At 34.1% G+C, this 19,823-nt stretch overlaps 1 protein-coding gene across 1 annotated transcript; it reads right to left on the bottom strand.

The window, feature by feature from the left end:
• Window positions 1-4,544: 4,544 nt before the first annotated feature.
• On the bottom strand, window positions 4,545-7,380 carry LOC148868280 (2,3-bisphosphoglycerate-independent phosphoglycerate mutase). Its single transcript, XM_088967572.1, has 2 exons — window positions 7,056-7,380; window positions 4,545-5,079 (listed from the first exon to the last, which is right to left on the bottom strand). The coding sequence occupies exons 1-2, from the start codon at window positions 7,228-7,230 to the stop codon at window positions 4,811-4,813; spliced, it is 444 nt and encodes a 147-aa protein (XP_088823698.1). The 5' UTR covers window positions 7,231-7,380; the 3' UTR covers window positions 4,545-4,810.
• Between the last annotated feature and the right edge of the window lie 12,443 nt (window positions 7,381-19,823).

Here is a 19,823-nt window from a genome sequence, read left to right on the forward strand (position 1 = left end):
TGTTATTATAACAAGAAATTATTTTTTTAGTTGTTTATTGTATTTTATTATATAAAATAAATTATTTAATAGTGTCATGTGTGTGACACATGGGTCCATGTGTATCGTGAAGGTTAAAATTATCATTTTCATTAAAATGGTTCAATTAGTTCAATATATATATATATATATTAAAATGGTTTAATTAGTTCAATATATTATTCATAAAATAACATATATAGATAAATAGATTTATGTATGTATGTATTTATTAATTTAGGACTATAATTGTCGTTTGCACAAAAATAAATACTTGTTAGTTAAGTGACTTACCGAATGTGTATCTAATAAGTACTTAAAATAAGTATAAATGATTTGAAAAAAAAACCCAAAAACACTGATATTTATTTCTTAAACCACTTATTCGTGAGCATATCCCAATAAAAACCGTTAGATTGGATCGTTGACACCATATCCTGGTAATTGATTCCTCTTTTGTTCCAAGTCAGTCACTTATGATCCAACACTGATTTGAGCCGTCTGGATCAATGCATTGATGGGCCCTCATGTTTCTTCTTTTCGATGATGAATATATTCTTTTATGGGATATTCATGGGACCTGATGTAGAGGAGAGACCTACTAATTTCCAGTGCCTAACAATTTCTCCAGAATTTCATTCAATAGCATTTTCTGAATCTCCTACTAGCTCTTCAGGCATCTGCATGACCCAACGCAATGTCAAAACCTTCCTTGGCTATTATCATGGAGCCATCAATCATGGGCCTCTTATTGGCCCACGTCCTTCTGCATGTGTTACGTCCTGTTCTCATGTTTAAAAAGCGGTGATTGTTTAGATTAGCTACCAACACAAGGTGCCAATAGCATCCAACCCGCCACTGCTGCACATTCTGCAATGGCCAATTGGGATGGTGTTGGGAGCACTTTGTTAGTAAAAGATACTTACTCCGTTACTCATCACTCGAGACTGGGGTGATCATCAGTGACCTAGAGGAGTTCAAGTCTGTTCCAACAACTGCTCACAATACTGCCCTAACAAGTCATTACAGCTGCACATCAGTTACATGTGGCTCCAATGTCCACCACATCAGTGCCCTATAAGGGGGGTACCCCACAATGCCCCACAGCACATCTCAACCTTGTTTGGGGAACATTTCCCTATGATGTCTCATCATTTCCCGTACATTTTATCGAAAGATATTCCCAATACAAATTTGACCAAGGCCCTACAGAAATAAGAAAAAGAGCAAAGGGAAAATGAAAATCAGGATGAATAGAACCAAACACCGATATAAAGAGAAATAACTGAAAACTCACATTCATAGACGTGAGAGAGAAACCCTCACGTAGAGTATGAGAGAAAAACTTGCATCCATAGATGTGAAAGAAAAACCCTCTAGCAGAGAGAAAATCCTCCCGCGGAGAGAGACCCTCATGCAGAGAGAGAATCCCCCCCCCCCCCCCAAGAGAGAGATCCTCACACATTGGGCCACGTTATGGGCTGGCATGTGTGCAAGTAAGCATTAATAAAAAAAATGATGAATGATATTTGGATTTAACTTTTATGACATGCATGAAATCAAGACAATAATTTGATTTTTATAATATAGATATGTTTTACCTTTTTTTTTTTTAACATGTCCAAGTCAAATTATAAATAAACTAATCAAAGCATTAAAATAGTTGTGCACCACCAACACCAATTTATTAGGCTTACATGTAGGGGTTGTCAATAGACCAAATTTAGGCTGGAACTTGTCACAATCAAAATCAATTTGAATGGATTTGGATGGACCAATAAAACATATTGAATTGGACCACTCCAGATTAAATGGTCCAAAGTATTCAGTGAATTAGACTGTACCTGTTCCATTTGTATGGATTTATATTGGGCTGGGTTGGCTTGAACCAATATCTATTCCATTGACATAACTCATAAGACAAGAGTACAGGTGTCAATGGGCCAGGTTTGGGTTGGACCCAATCTAAATTAAAACCAATTTGAATAGTTCGGATGGTCTAGGCATTAAATTGGACCAGTACAGAATGGTCCAAAATATTCATCGGATTGGATTGGACCTGATATATCTGTAGTGGATTCATACTGGACCAGATCAGATTGGACCAATATCTGGTCCACTGACAGCCCTCCTTACACGAAGAAAAATGAAATAGACCAACTTTCTCAGTTATTTATCAAAAAAAAGAAAGAATTTTTTTTAAGGCAAAAAAAAAAAAACTACCATGGGAAAAGGCAGAGAAACGCTTAACAAGTTCAGACTGAAAATTGAGTTCAGTACTTAGAGGTTTGAAATTTTATATATATCAGGCATCATCAGGACTTCTGAAGTATAGGTGCTTGGAACTGCGGTTGTGGAGATAGAGTTTGTGATGTTGCAACTCTCTTTTCATGGCATTTTCCTTTCGGTCTTTTGAGGCTAACTTTATTGAATTAACCAAACTAGTTGCTAAAGATCTTAGCCTTGATCTGGCCTCTCTTCGGAGTTGGGAGGAAAGCAGCTTGCTTTTCCTTCCTTGAGGGTGTGGTTGGGTTTGGTTGCCATTACTGGAAATTGAACTGGACTAAGTGAAGCTACAAAATCTCTATTAAAATGAAGGGAAAACATAGTGATAAGATAGTATTAGAATGTATAAAGCAGATTAGAAAGTGAAGAAATTCTTACCTCCAACAGTAAGAAATAACTATGAAAACCCTTGAACAAGAAGCTGCAAGGAACCCACAATGGAGCAATTGTATTGAGCAAAGCTGGTGAAAAATTGGAGATTAAGGGGTTTATATATTTGTCTTGTGGGCCAGACCAGTGTGAACAGGGTCCGAAGGTTTCACAATGGAAGGAAGGATATGATATCTATACAAGAATTTAAAGCGGGAAAATGAAAAAATGAAACAACTTAACTTGCAAAAGTCGTGACTTTGTTAGACGATAATGAGGATCCTTTTAAGTGCTTGGAGATGGGATTTGTGGTCTATTTGGGGCCAGCCACTCAACTAGAAGACTAATTGCTTAAGTTGAAAGAGTTGGAAGTTGCCATTCTGACCTTAATTTTCACTTTAATTAATGGAGTCAACGCACAAGCACAATCAAATACGCAAATTTGTTCAGGTACTATCCAAACCCTTTGCATTTATGAGACTCTTGATCTGGCAACTTACGAGTAATGCATTTGTTCATTCATGTTTGCATTTTGGTACAGACATGCATATGCCTATTTTCTTTCCCAAAAGTCTCTCAGTAAGTAGACAGCCACTCACACAAGCATATAAACAATCTCTCCCCATGTATGAATCTCTTATCGTTCACATCAAATATTTCCTTCCAAATGAAAGTTGATAGTACACCACCAAGTTTGACATGCACCAACCAAAAGCCCTTAAACAATCATAGGAAGCCAACACTCAACTGCTAGCAGAGAGATATCATCAAAATTCAAACCATGGATGGATTAGGCCATAGGAATTGCCAATTGTTCATTTATCCAATTACTCTAAACTTAGTACATACATAAGAGTTAAATATCATCTTTAATCCAAAAGCTTAAACCATTAGGTCGTGGATCAATCTTTGTACAATTGTATTAGTATCTAAGTTCCTCGCACATCTTATCTCTTTCTAATGTGGGACACAACCATTCACACGTGCATACCAACACCAAGAGGTTTCTTTCCATCTCAAATACATTATTTTCCAATTCCTCCAGGTCGAATGCCCCTTCCCAAAAGAATAAAAAACTATGTTAGGTTGGGAATTGGGCTGTCAAACTGCTGTTCTTTTATGCTGAAGGAAAACTCATTGTTCAATGGGAGTAATCCCAATAGGATTTGGAGTTTAATGACATATTCAGAGTACAGAAAATTGATTGAAATGGGATCTTCATTAAGTTCATCCTAATGCTCCATACCGTTGGCCTGCTTACCTAAGCTAACCAACATCACAATATCACATCACTACTGAGAAATCGAGTCACTAGGTATTTGAGCAATCAAAACTAAGAATATCAACTATGAGTATGCTTTTCAACCTCATCGGCTCGAAATCGGCTTCAGTGCTCACAAGACCGTGTTCACACTGTTCGCACAGTCCCTTGCAGCCTTGCATTCATTCCCGTGAAAAAAAAAATATGGTGTAAAAGGCTGTGCGAATGGGAAGAGCACAGTCTTTTGAGCACTGAAGCCGGTCTCCATCGGCTCATCCCACATTTGTCATCTCTGCTTGGCACCTGTTGATTAAAAGAGGTGGAGATCTATGGATACCTCTTACCAACCTTGAAGCGCGCTCATCAAAGATCAGAACATACACTTCAGTAAATCAATCGAGTGACCAATTTGGAGTGTATTAATTACCTGTTGGATAATGCAATTCCCAAAACAGACTTTCTCTAATCCTTCAAAATTTTCACGCTGGACTGAATTGTTTAGATCAGATCTCAATCATTGATTACTTTGTTTTTTCTTCCATGTCCTACCCAAAGATTACAGGCTCGTCTGAGTGTGATGAATGTGTCTCATTGTCCCATGAGTCTCATGTCAAGTGTAGGGGGCATCATATGTACCCTTATTATATAGCACTAATATTCAAGTTAACCAACATGAACCTGAAGCATGTATGTCTTCAACTTGCTAGGGTTCAATAGGGATAAGCGAATTGTTACATGGAGAGAACAAAAAAGAAAAAACAGAAGAAGCTGCTCCATTCCGCATAAAATTTATGAACAGCCCCTTCAACCATTTTATGAGAAACATTATATTAATCCTTACAGTACAGGGGTTTGTTCTGTGAGATCCAGGTGAAATCACTTGACTGGAGCTAGAAGTGTGTAGATAAGGAGCAAAGATACCACAACAATGGCCCCTGCCAGAGTGAACCTTGGGCTCGTCCATAACATGAGGTTTGATCTCTCAGTTCTCTTGATGGGATCAACTTCCTCAGACAGTGGGTAGTTGGAACGCCTTGGGTTCCAGCTCACATACTTATCTGGATTGAACTGTGAGAAGAAAGTCTTCTTCCCCCGCTTCTTGAAGCTAGACCAAGCTTTATCCCAGTCTGTTGAGAACCTGTCACCTAAAAGATTGATCAAGTTGAGGAAAGCAAGTTATTATCCGTAAGGGGGAAAGTTGATACACAAGAAAGAACAAATATCAGAGAAGATTGGCAACAAGAAGATACTAAAAATCCATATCGATTGTGAAACTTGTTATTTGCTCAGAACAAATACCAGAGAAGATTGAAAACAAGAACAATTAAAAATCTCTATCCTTCATCCTTTATAGAGTTTGTTTAGTTTGGTGGGCAGAATCTATATATTTATTGTTGGAAAAGGCTCCAGGTTTGAAAGGTGCCTTCCATCTCCCCTTTTTGGTTCTATATGTATTCCCTAGGCACATCTCTTTGATAGAGCTTCCACTCCCAGAAATCTTGCCTATTCAGTCATGTCATCAATAAATGGAATAGGCAGTGTTAATTCAACAATGAATTTGGCGTGGAAGCATCACTAAATGGAAAAGCTTTGAGCAGAGCAGATTGGAATGGATCGAATAACAATAAAGGAACAGTTTTGGATTAAGGAGCTTCTTCCGAACTTGGAGTACCATACTGCACTGTGGAAGTTAAGCCATATGCATTTTACAAGTGATCGTGGTTTTGGGGCAAAAGATGCCAAAGCAGTCAGAAATCCCGCTCTGTAATAGTAGTCAGACAGTCAGACTTTCTTCCAAATTTACCAAAGAGAAGGCTTTATCATTTTTTTGTATATAAAGGAACACGTTAACAGAGAAAAAATCACTCATGCTTGAAATTCCTTTCTAAGTGTTTGACGGGAACTAAAACCGTCTGGTGGGAGGATCAGAAGGATTGTTTCTGTAGCCCAGATATATGTAACATCAAGACAGAAAATTCTTCTGTTCCTAGGCAGTTGGAGAGGTTGAGGTTAGAAGTATGGTCTTCATTCATGTTAGTTATTGCTTTTAGCATAACTTGTGTGTCTTGTCATGAGTTTCAAAAGAGGAGAATGTCAACACACAAACACCCCCACCCCACCACCAAAAAAGGGGAAAAAAAAGAAAGACAAAGACTTCAGGTTTGTCATCTGAAACAAGATTGCAGAGTCTAGGAGTGAGAAAAATCATTTTGGAATGAAAACTACTAGTGAAACATGAATGCAAGGGATATTTTGAGCCATGATGACAACAGGCACCAAGGCACAAACATGATTGGCAATGTGACGCTTTTTGGAACTCCTACAACTGAGATGAGGCCAACTGTTCTATGATAGTTTGCAGAATCCTGGAAATTTGTTCTTCAACATGCCTTCTTTTATTAGTCAAATAACGGCCTTTGTTTATGGAAAACAGGGTCTTTACCAAAACATGGATTGCTTACTCATTCGTGATAAAGAAGACAATTTCTCACTAGAGACAGGATTGAATTTAGGCCCAGAAACATTTGGGTACCTTACAGTGATGTGGTAATACACTGTCACTTTGACATTGAATGACACAGCATTGCTACTTTTGTGTTACAATAAACTAGATTTTCAAAATGACCACCTGTTCAAGAGTAGCAGATTCATAAGTTAATCTCTGCCATATATGATATATCAAAACCATGGCAGGTAATACACTGTCATCAAAAGCAGGAAGATTAAATACACCTTTCTTAACTGTACCAAGTGATGTGGAATTCTTTAGCTCCATATAGTTAAATAACACACAAGCTTGAGCTATTCATACATACTGGACTCTGTACAGCGAGATGTGAAGAGTCTGTGATACATACTGACTTACTACATCCCCAAAGGAGAAAAAGAAGAACACCAACCCCTGAAAGATGCAAAATATATGCTTGCAACAATGGGAAATCGTGTTCCTTATCGATTCTAGAAAAAGAAACGCCATCTTGATGGTCAATTTAATAGAGTAGATCAGAAATTGGTATACCTCTTTTTAGTTGGCCTTTCTATTTTAGTCCGAGAAACAAGGAAAGAGAAATTAGCTGCCTGCTACCCTAGTTAACTAAGTGTAGAAGAAATGGCGACGTACCTTTGCTATTGTCGTCGTTGGAATCCCCGTTTTGTGGAGTTCGTTCAGAGTTACGTCGCGAACAGTTGGGTCTGAGAGGGGAAGAAGAAGAAGAAGAAGAAAGAGAAGGTTTCTGTAATTTCGTTCTCGACCACAGACTCCGTGCCGTCACTTTTCCCAGATGAAGAAGATCCATGCATCCACAATTTTCGATTTCTGGTTTCTAATGGAACTTCTAAATTATAAGAAGATCAAATACACCAGACAGAGCAACAAACGATCCTCTCTCTCTCTCTCTCACTCACTTATCGGTGGAAGAATACGAGACTCACAGTTGTCCACGTCATCATACTCTGTGCCACGTAGGATGATTCTATTTACTGCGCACTGAGTTCACATCTGCGCTAGGTGATTTAGCCGGACATCGGGACTGCTTTATGTCGCCGACGCTCGTTGTATCCAGATAACTTGTGGAATTCCCGAAAAAAAAAACAATTCACACATCTCTCCGATAATAATTTGGGGAGATGTTCTCAATGCACGCTAAAATATGCCTGTAGCTGTAGCGCGCCCTTTGTGGGGGATATGTGAACGTCAACCCCCCTTAAAATATTTGCTCCTTACCGAGCGCTCCTCCTACCGATTTTATAATTAGTTCCAACCATGTATTGGAATATATATTATGAATAATAATTAAGATACCAACATAAGTAGGGGAGATGTTTTCAATGTGAGGCTGAGACATACTGTGAGATTGTTGTGTGGAGTATTGTGTGGGGAGCAGATCTGGATTATATTCACCAATGTCAATAGTTCTAAATGTTCTATCAACAAAAACAATGGTACAAGTGGCAAACACCCTTTAAGGGGGGATGTTTGGAACTATGGCCGTTTTAAAAAAAATGGTGTTATATCGAATCTATATAGACGTTTTAATAAACGTTCATATATTTCATTGTTTAGTTTAGGTATTTATTGAAAAATCAGGCATGCCTCGTAAATTAGGAATCCACCGATGCATGAAACGTCAAATTTGGCATTTCATTAATCGGTGAATCGTTTCCCCAACGGTTGACTGATTAGTGATTATGTGTATCCTATGTGGTGTTTACCTGTCAGCACATATATAAAAAACAGTGATGAAAACCATTTTACCAAATAGCATAGTGTTGCTCATTGCCTACATGTGGCTGAAACACTCCTAAACAAAATTAAAGTGTTTTTTTTTTTTGTGTGTGTGTGTGTGAAAAACGGGTATTGAGTGTTTTTTCTTGAAAATCGGTCCCAATAAATGCCCACGCTTCCAAACGCCATCTAAGTATGTGTTTGGTTTCGTTTATGTTTATTGAATAAATGTTTGTACTTTATCTGCTAGTAAAACCGAGAAATGCAATAATTGCAACCGTTTATGATAACTAGGCACCATTTCAGCATAAAAGTGAATAAACGCCTGGTTGTTTGTGGAAGCTTCAAAAAATAACTTCTACAAACAGTTGGCATGCACATAAACCAAAGTTCACTTTTTACATTTTCGATGTATGCATAAGAGCAAGAGAGATAAAATGTTGAGACAACGCCTATGTGGCACCATCAATAAATGTTTACTGAATAAACGTAAATGGTGCCAAACACCATGTAAATCATTTCAAGTTCAAACCATTTACAAGTCATAATTGAATTATAACTTTATATTTTATTTTTGAATATAAATAATTATAATAATAACAAAAATAATATTTTTTGTTCTAATGTTCACCAATGTGAATAGTTCTAATGTTCTATCAACAAAAACAACTGTACAAGTGGCAACACCCTCTAAATCATTTCAAGTTCAAACCGTTTACAAGTCATAATTGAATTATAGCTTTATATTCTATTTTAGAATATAAATAATTATAATTATAATAAAAATAATAATTTAACAACTAATAAATGAAAATATTAAATGTAATGGGGGAGGATTTGGAGTAGGAAGTAGGATTCAACAAATATGGTGGGGAGATTAAAAGGAAAAAAAAAGAAAGAAAGATAAATTACAAATTGCCACCACTATTTTAAGGGTAGTGGCACTTAGCTCCCAAACTTTCATCCGTGACAAATACTGACCCTAGACTTTCAGATCCCAACCAGGGGTGGAGCCAAATATATTGACAGAGTCCTTGGCCACCCAAACTTTTTTGTTAAAACATTATTTATATTGTTACTAAGTGAAGGCTGGGTCAACAAGGTAATAAAGTGGGTTGTCGGCCCCCAAAACTTGAACGATGCGCTTTTAGAGCTTGCCCTGGCTGAAGCCGAACTCAAATGCAAAATGGCAGTCTGTAGTTTACCCTAAAAAAAAGAATTGGTTGGTGTGATAATGGGGAGAGAAAAAAAGGGAGTGGCGAAAGAGAAAAGGCCTCTTAATACTTCGCTCTTTTTATTGCTCATGAAAATTGTTTGGGTGAACTTGTATGTAAGTTTAAACTTAGGGCCTATGAAAAGTCAAACCATTCAAGCAAGACAGTTGAACCGTTTAACCATCTTAAAATATGATCCAACCTTTGGGTTGGTTTTAAACTTTTAATGCACTGCTCACACCAAACTTGCTTCCCTATTCGTTTGATTGTTTTGTTTGTGAAAGAAAATGAACGATTACCGTACTTTCTGAAACCCTAAATTAGGGGTGGTCATGAGTCAAGCTTGGCTTATGAAAAGCTCGGTTTGGCTTGATTTCAATCGAGCTTTGAGTTGAGTTCGAGCCTAATTTACAGGCTCGTTTATTAATCGAGTCAAGTTCGAGCCTAATAAATCTTGGTTTGTGAGGCTTGCGAGCCGGTTCGAATATAGAATAATAATAATAAAAATAATAATAATAATTGTTATTATTATTATAGAAAATATTATATATAATATTTTTATTTTTATATATAACAATAACTAATTATTATAATTCTTAATTTTTTAAGTATCGAATAAAAGATATTATATATATATATTTTTTTTATTTATTTATTTATTTATAAAACATTTTTCTCAAGTAGAGCTCGAGTTTACGAGCTTTTAACTCGAGCCAAGTTCGATCAAAGTTCTATTTCGAACCGAGCTTGAGCTCGAACTCAAACCTCATACTACTTTGGCGAGCCAAGCTTGAATAGTTAGCTATTCGGTTCGGTTCATCTCAAATCCACTCCTACTTGAATCACCATATCAAGAGTCAAGACATTGACCATATATGCAAACTTTTGACCATTTATGCAAATTTTTTATTTTTGAAAAATCCATTTATAATTTTATATTTCTTTCATAGAATATGGCACACACTTTGATTAGTTGGAGAAAGATAAGATACCAATTTAAAGTCTCCCAGCCCGTGGGGGCCCGTTCCGCTAGTTCCAATAGAAAGCATCAGGGACTTAGGTCATGTTTGGGAGTGTTTAAAAATAAGTGCTTATTTGGATTGGGATAATACCATTAAGCACTTATTGGTGTTTGGGAAATAAGCCACAAATAAGTGCTTATTTAAAAATAAGGGTTTATTTTTTAAGCCCAAATTTTAGTTTTTTAAGCACTTATTCAACTTTTTCTTTCAAAATTATCCCTAGTTGAATTTTAAAACACCACTTATTAAACTATCCTTAATTGAATTTTATAAAAATAGTTTTGTAAAAGTTCTTTTATAAAAGTACTTCCATAAGTGTTTTTATAAAAATACTTTCGTAAAAGTGCTTTTGAAAAAATAATTTTATACAAGTACTTTCATAAAATTTGAAAATAAATGAAGGACAAAATAGTAAAAAATGCTTATTTGAGTGCTTATTGGAGAAAAATACTACCAAAAGCCAAATATAAAATAAATAAGCACATGAAAAAGTTAGGTGCTAAATGCAAATAAATGCTTATTCAAATAAGCATTTGTTTTCAAGTACTTATTTTTAACATAAGCACGCCCAAACATGGCCTTATATATTAGGACTCCACCCGTCTTGGATTTGGAGGCCATGGCGATCAATGATCAATAACAATCAAGTAGGAAGCAGTAACAACAGTAATGGTGGTAAATCAATCAAGCCATAATACTACCTTATGAAGTATAATCAAAATGTGTCATGTATGTTGAAACTAAAATCGGAAATGGAATGGTCTATTTCTCCGGTCAGTTTGGTTCGGATCATAATTGGAATCAACTAGAATTGAACCTCATCCACAAAGGGAGGGGGAGGGAATGAACATTCCCTCAGACGATTGGAATTATAATGGATCATTCTGATTCTGATTCCAAACCCTTGTCACCGCAAAACAAGGGAGGGGGAGGGAATGAACATTCCCTCAGACGATTGGAATTATAATGGATCATTCTGATTCTGATTCCAAACCCTTGTCACCGCAAAACAAGTGGACCCTTACCTTTTAGCTTTGCCTGCATACATGCACAACGCATGTAAGTTTAGGCTCAGTTTGGAAGGAGTACAAATACAAATATGTAGAGTGCAAAACTATGTACTTTCTATTATTTTGTATATATTTATACTGTACATAATTGTATTTGTACTCCTTCCAAACTGAGCCTAAGGTTGTATTTGGTTGCAGTACAATGCAATTTTATTTAAACTAGCATAAATGTATAAGAGTGCAAATAAAAAAATATACAAATTATCGTTTAATTTTATTTTCGATTTTACTTTATTCTATTTCACATCTTAATTTACTTCATTTGTACTAGAGCCAAACAAAACAGGCTGAAATCTGAAACAAAAAGATGTCAGGATCTATAATCAAATCATTTGCACTGTCATAATTTTTGCATCAGTGCAAATTTGCATCCAATTTATACTTGCACTGCAAACAACTGAGCCCCGACTTCAGAATTAGAATTGATGACATTTGCACTCTTTGCAAAATGGGCACCCCTCCTTTGTCTTATTATATTTGACAAAAGACGGGGATTATATCATTTTAACTCCCATTTTTCTCCTCGCAGACAAGTAAAACAATGCCAAACATATTGCAAAAACCAGAATTTGCACTCGAACCAGTCAATCTGCAAAAGTAGTAGTGCAAGTTCTGAGGTGGAGTGCAGTCCAAAAGGATTATCGCACTCAATTTAACGGAGAGTAGTTACTTTATGCGAAAAAATACGCATAGTGTTATGTTCATGTTTAGTGAGAGGAAAGTTCAACTACGATGCCATAAAGGCAAGCAAGACATGATATCCACTAAAAAAAACATGTAGCCAAACAACCACATCATACAAGTCATAACAAATCAAGTAAGAATCTATCAAAATTCACCCGGGGTTGGGTGATTGGTAAAAGCTCTAGCGGATGTTTCAAAAAAATGGAAGAAATGAACTGTCAAAAAAAAAAAATAGAAGAAATTATCCATAAATTTATGATACATTCCTCCTTTGAGCCATGGGTACTGTTCAACCATTTAGATCAAAAGATGCCAACACCATAACCTCATTAGCATGTAGTAAATATTAAAATTGACAAAATTGTACCCAAAAAAAAGGGATAATAGTATATAAGGGCAACTTTTGGGGTCTAATATCAATAAAAAGAATATTTTAAAAAAATTCAAAGATATGTTAACTTTTTAAAATAATATCAATAAAGTGCAAAAACACTATTCATCATCTTCTTCTTGCCATTTGTTCACTAGTGCCACTGCCCGCTGCCACCCTCCGCCTCCAACAACATTGTCGGAGGTGGTCGGAGGTAGAGGTGGCGACGGCAGCACTGGTGGTCATTTCTCTGCCCAACACCACCACCTTCGCCTCCGCCTCCGGCAACGTTGTCGGAGGTGGGTGGAGATAGAGGTGGCGACGGCGGCACTGGGTAGAGGAATGACCACTAGCGCCGCTGCCACCACCTTTGCCTTACTCTCTACTTTTTTCTCTTAAAGAATGAGAGAGGGGGAAGAGGGAGATGGTGAGAAAAAGAGTAAAATGAACGATGAGGAAAAGATCCAGGGTTAAGATCATGGGGAAGAGAAGTGATCTCATCTAGGGTTCATAGAGATGAAGAAAAGGAAAGAAGGTTGAGAGAATATCTCAGCATGAGGAGTTTTTTCCAGCTCGTACATGGTCTTCACGATTTCTTCTCCGCTATCGTCTATCTCTACAGTGGCTCCATCTGCTATGGTTGCTATGAAAGTTCTTGTTGCTCTTCTATGAGGGAAGAGAAGTTGGAGGAGGGTGTCTTGTTTTAGAAAGAAAAGGAGGAAAGGAAGAAAGAGAATGAAAGATAGAAGAGAGAGAGAGAGAGAGAGAGAGAGAGAGGTTGGAGGAGGAAAGGGGTGTCGGACCTGTCAATCGAGAGGAAGGGGACAAGGGTAATATTGGGTTTTAAAAAAATTAAATGTCACGTAGTGTCACGTGTGTATGGGTTTTGACAGAATATTAACAGATGTTAACGGTAAGGGTATAACTAGTCATATGTCTGAAACAGTAGGGATAGCGTTAGACAATAGTCAAACAGTAAGGGTATACTTAGTTAATTAGCTAAACCATAAGGGTAGTTTAAAAAATTTGCCCAATTTTTTTGGGTATTTTGTGACACACACCACTAATAACCCCCCTTCCCAAATTCGATGATTGCAAGAATAGAATCCGCATCAATATGGAGTGAACTAGCTAACAAACCAAGTGAAACTATTATTCAGTTTGTTATCATTATTTTACCTTGTCTAAGAAACAAAATAACACACCATGATAAGTGTTTGTAAAAAAATATTTGTCTAGATAAACACTTTAACCAAAGTTAATGACCCCCTAAAAAATGCGTAAATGTTTATATTTAACAAAATGGCTAAAAAAAGTTGTGAAATTGTCTAAAACTCACAATTGCTTTTCAGCATTTATCTTAAACTCACCATAACTTTTCAAAATGTCCAGGAAAACCCATATCAGTAAGCTTTGTTTTCCAAAACTCACCATCCGTTAGAGTACCACTATCGTTCATTGTCGGAAGTTGTCCATGCCAGCATAAATACAAATTTTATAACCAAACTGCCCATGAATGATGATTCAACCTTATTAAACATATTTTTATGGCTAAAATGCCTTTATGGCCCCAATTGCCTTGTACATTTAGTGTAAAACATCATAAATTGTAGAAAAAAAACTTGGAAAGTAATAAAACAATTAAATAAAAGTATAGAAGAGAAGCTATAAAAAACATAAATAATTGCACCGCTATCACAAATGTATTTTTAGCAAAAAAAATACAGAAAATGCATAAAATGATAAAAAATAAAAAAATGTATTTTAACTAAAAAAAGCAAAAATTATAGAAAATAAGAACAAAAAAATCATAAATATATATTTCAGCCAAAAAATAAAAAATTACAAAAAAGCATGAAAATAATAAAAAATCTAATTCAAAATTTATATGTTTCAACTAAAAGAATCTACAAACAATAGTTGTAAAAAATGCAGAAAACCATATCGATTTCAAAAAAAAAAAAAAAACAATAATTGTGGAAATTATAGAAAATCTTACCAATTTCAAGAAAAATGGAAATTTCAAAGAACGACAAAAACTAAAAATTCAAAAATATGTATCACAATTAGGTTTTCAAGTTTTCAACTAAAAACAACATTAAATAAAGAGAAAATTTGATAAAAACATCTCAAAATTGCAAAGAACACAGAAGTTGCCTCCGTTGAGTAGCATCGGCCATTCTCTGTGACCCTATAGACTAGACATAGGGCGGTGCCAGAAAACCATAACCTTCGTCAAAAAGGTCTCCTCATTAGATGCCTTCCTTGTCATGTTCTTGTCGTCTTGCTAAGTCTCATATGTAGGGTTTCAGTTGCAAAGTCTCTGTCATTGCTCTAATGACGCTCTTTGTCGTCTTCTCTAGGAGGCAGGGGTTTTGAAGAGGAAAAAGGATGGTGAGGCAGATGAGTTTCAAAGATGAAGAGGATAACGGGGCGGAGGAGAGGAGGAGGTGGTTTCGAAGAGGAAGAGGATGACAAGATAGAGGAGAGGATGATGGGATTTTGAAGAGGAAGAGGATGACGGAGCTGCAGGTGGAGGAGAGGAGAGAAGGGTGTTTGGAAGAGGAAGAGGATGACGGAGTCGTAGACAGAGGACAGGAGGAGGGGGTTTCGGTTATTTTACCGCTATTGGGTATACGATAACCAAGGTGTTTTAACTTGGTATAAGTAAGCAACTTAATGCGGTGTTTGGCATTGATGTCGTTGCTTCAGAAAATTACTCAACATCAGAAAAAACGGTGTGGCAAGAAATGCAGCCTTGTTTGGAATCGTTGTTTCAAAAAACAGTCATGCCGAATTCAGGAAAGCGTGGTTCGAGAAAATGTTGAATTTGGCATCTTCTCGTTTTCGTAATCGTTGCTGCCAATAGTACCATCACGTGGAATCATGTAAACCATTATAGAGCATTGATGCCAAATAAAACTCATGCCTTTCCCCATAAAACATCATATATGGTAGCATCAATACAAAAAAAAAAAAGCAAATTTCTCATAAAACGGTGTAATAGATTCAACACCGTTTTCTAACAAAAAATGGCTATGAAGTAATGCACCAATGCCAAACACTTACTAACATGTTGTTTGGAAGCATGGGCGCTTTTTGGGACTGATTTTCAAGAAAAAACGCCCATGCTTCCAATACCCGTTTTTTCACAAAAAAAAAAACGCTTCTACCACGTAGGCAGTGAGCAACACCATGTTGTTTGGTAAGGTGATTTTCATCACCGTTTTTCATGTATGTATTGACTGGTAAGCACCACATAGGATAAACATCAATCAACCATTGGGGGAAATGGCTCACCGATGCATGAAACACCAAATTTCGAGGCATGCTTGAATTTTTAATAATCGACTGAACCAAACAATGAGATACAAGGGCATTTGTTGAAACGTCTATGTGGATCCGATGTGACACTATTTTTTTTTTGAAAAATGGCCACGGTTCCAAACATCTATACTACTTTAAAAAACACGAATAGCCTCCTTAATATTTATGGAATATTTTAAGGACAAAATTTACCCCTCCATATTTAAATTTATTGATAAAAATTGAGGGAGGGTAATCAGTTGTTGATATTAAATGAGTTGAAAATATGTAATTTTAAGATATTCAATGCATTCAATTACCTCTCGTTAAATCCAATATTTAAGGAATTAACTTACATTCACCTTCATTAAATTATATATTTAAAACATTTTTGTTTCTTCACATCATTAAGTTATATTAATTAAATCCATACATAATAAATTAATAATTCCAATAACATAAAAACTTGTACTTTTAAAATCTACTTAGGAAAAAATAGTATTTCCATTTAGGTGATGGTAAGAAATTAAACCATTTTGGGTCAAATGGGTTTTAATCCATGTTGCCACAATTAAATAATAAAAATAAAAAAATAGATAAAATGCAAAAAATATAAAAAATAAAAAATAACGGGAAACATTTTAGCATCGTACATTTAACATATTAAACAATAATAAGTATGATAAATAATGAATGTTTTTATTAATGACGGAAATTGAATGTAAAATTTTAAACTAATTGGATATATTCTCTCATTAAACTCTATATTTAAGATATATTTTTTCATCATTAAATTTTGCATAGTAAAGACACAACATTAATTTTAATAGTATAAATATAAATATTTTGAAAAGTAATTTGAAACCCATGTTTATCAAATACTTTTTAACAATATGAAACCCATGTTTTTTAAGGGGTAAAATTTTAAAACCTCCCTTGAAGTTTTTGACAATTGTTGAAAACCTCCCCTAAAGTTGGGTAATTGCAATCAACTCCTCTAAACATTGTAATACAGTTGCAAGTAGACCCATTCTCTTATAATCATCAAACAAGAGGTATGAAAATGTCCAAAATAACCATATAGTTAATTTGAATAAAATGTTTATTTTCCAAAATTTCCCTTCATATCAATCACTTCCCCAAACCCTTCCAATCTCTTTTCCAAAATTGAATTATTTTATAATTGTTCCCTTCATATGAATCCCTCAAAGTTGCAATTTAAACTTATTTTTTTGTTGTTGTTCATAAAGTTTGTATTGTTTGTTATGCAAAAACCAGCCTCAATAGTACTTGCATGGGTATTTTTAACATTTGTGTGCCTCTTGTTAGAGGATTTTAAAGAGGGGGCCTACTTGCAACCGTGTTAGAAAGTTCAAGGGAGGCGATTGCAATTACCAAACTTTATGGGAGATTTCAACAATGTTCAAAAACTTTAGGGGAGGTTTTAGCAATTTATCATTTTTTAAAACTAGCGAAAAAAACAAATTTATTCTTCCATCAAATTGGTGGGTAAGTTAATTGGGTGAATACATGATATCATAATTAATAATAAAATATTTAAAAATATTAAGAAATTCAAAAAATAAATAAAAATGTATACAAAATGGGCAATTTCTTTGATATTTTATTAATCATATTAAAGAAGAATAAGTTTCATAAATAAAATTTGTTTTTATTGACAATGGAAATGAAATACAAATTCAAAACCAACCAAAAAAATGAAATTGATTTCCTATTTGATCCAGGTCAACAATTAAACTCTTAGGTCAAATTTGTCAATATTTGATGTCATAATTAAATAATAAAAACTTACAAATATGAAAAATACATAAATTTTGCAAAAAAACATTTGGACGCATCTCTTAGAATTGTATATTCATCTTATAAAATAAAAACAAGTTTCATAAATAAGAATTACTTTTATCCACATGAAAATATAAAAAAATGAAATTTAAATTTAGTCCCTTTTTAATTATGAAGCCAAAACATATAGTTTTAACTATTATTTTTCACCTCACTCAAATTCCTCTCATTAAGGTACTAACGCCCATATGGTGGAATGGGATGTCGATTCCCATTCTTAGGGGAATAGCCATTCTAGGCTTCCCTTTGGGAATGGGATTCCCATACGAGAGTATATCAAGAAATAAATAACTCATGACAAAAGGCCCCCAAACCCTAATGTTAATTAAATATTAATTAATTAATTAATAGTAATAATATATTAATAATAAAATAATAAATATATTAATATAATATAATCAAAGTAATAATAATAAAAATAAGTATATAATTAAAAAATAAAATATTATGAAAGTAATAATAAGATAATAATAATAATAGCAATAATAATAACAACAACAACAATAAAATAATAAAATAATAATAATAATAATAATAGTAAAATATTTATAAAATAATCATACTATAATAAAATATCAATAAACCAATAAGAACATAACAATAAAATATAATAATAAAAAAATTATTAATAAAATATAATAATAAAAGATATTCAAGTAATAATAATATAATTATATTTTAATAAAATATTCATAAATTAAAGATAAATACTAATAAAATAATAAAAAAAAACTAACAATAAAAAGCTAAAATATTATTCGTTAAATAATAAGAATAATTAAGTACAAGAATATATATAATATAATTAAAATAATAATAAAATACTAACATATTAATTATTTAATAATAATAAATTAATTCTAAAACAATAATCAAAATGATAAAAATTAATAAACTAATAAGAAAGTAATAAATTAATAATAAATACCAAGGTATTAATTATTAAATACTAATAAAATAATAATTATATATTCATAAAATATCAATAAAGTAATAAGAAAATAATAAATATACTAATAAAATTACTTTCAGTCCTGTCTGCAAATCAAACGGACCTTAAATCTCATTTTTTTTTCAACATTGAACCAAAAAATGAAATCGTCCTTCTCTCTAGGTATTAGGTAAGCAGTTCAATCATTTGGGTCAAATGGGTCAGGCTATTATGTCATAATCAAATAATAAAAATTAAAGAAAGACAAAAACGCAAAATATACAAAAAATTACATAATATTTGTAGAAAACATATAGAACATCTCTAATATGAAATTATTTTATAGACATAATATTACTCTCTTTGGGACATAATATTTGAACGTATATTACTATCTTCATCATCTAAAATTGCACTACAAATTTACTAGTCCCCTAAAGCAGCACAAACAATGATAATGGAATAAAAAAGCCCTATCTGGCGAGAAATGTTGGTATCATACGAGAACGTAAAGTTGCCACCATTAAGATCAATCTCGGTATACTTGCAATAATTGTAAAAAAATTTGCAAGCATCCATCAATTAGCAAGCTTACCCCTCCATAGTATCATATGACTATATGAGTAATTGAATTGAACGAACGAGATCATGAATAGGGTGAGAATGGATGATGAGACGTTTAGACGGCTCCAATCGAATAGAAGCCCAGAAATTGCCGAGGCTGAAAGAGAGTCCAGCCGTAGTATACATTGCTAGGGTTTATCAGGATAAAGATAAACCTAGGCCTTGGGGTGAGAGAACCATTTTCTTCACCATCCGTGGCCGAACAATCAATCAATGATGTTACCGACATGGGTTAAATATAGAATACTGCGTTTGGAAAGAGTAAAAATGCAAATATGTATTATGCAAATATATATAAAATAATGCAAAATATAAGGTTTTGCATTTTACAAATTTGTACTCCTTTCAAATGGAGTCTAAAAAAAGAGAAGACAGTAAATTACAGAATTTTATACACAACAGAAAATTATAAATAAATAAATAACTAGTTGACTTGCAAAAAAAAAGTCGACTATTGTTAATTTTAGGTACAAACTATTAGGCTGGGTTTGGAAATGATGCAAATTGAGTATAAATCCTGGTTCAAGGTAAATTTGCACTATAGTTCGCTTTTTTTTTGAAAAATGCACTATGGTTCACT

Source organism: Nelumbo lutea, chromosome 2, assembly GCF_056320005.1.
Source record: "Nelumbo lutea isolate HS-2025 chromosome 2, American lotus-T2T, whole genome shotgun sequence".
Taxonomy (NCBI): domain Eukaryota; kingdom Viridiplantae; phylum Streptophyta; class Magnoliopsida; order Proteales; family Nelumbonaceae; genus Nelumbo; species Nelumbo lutea.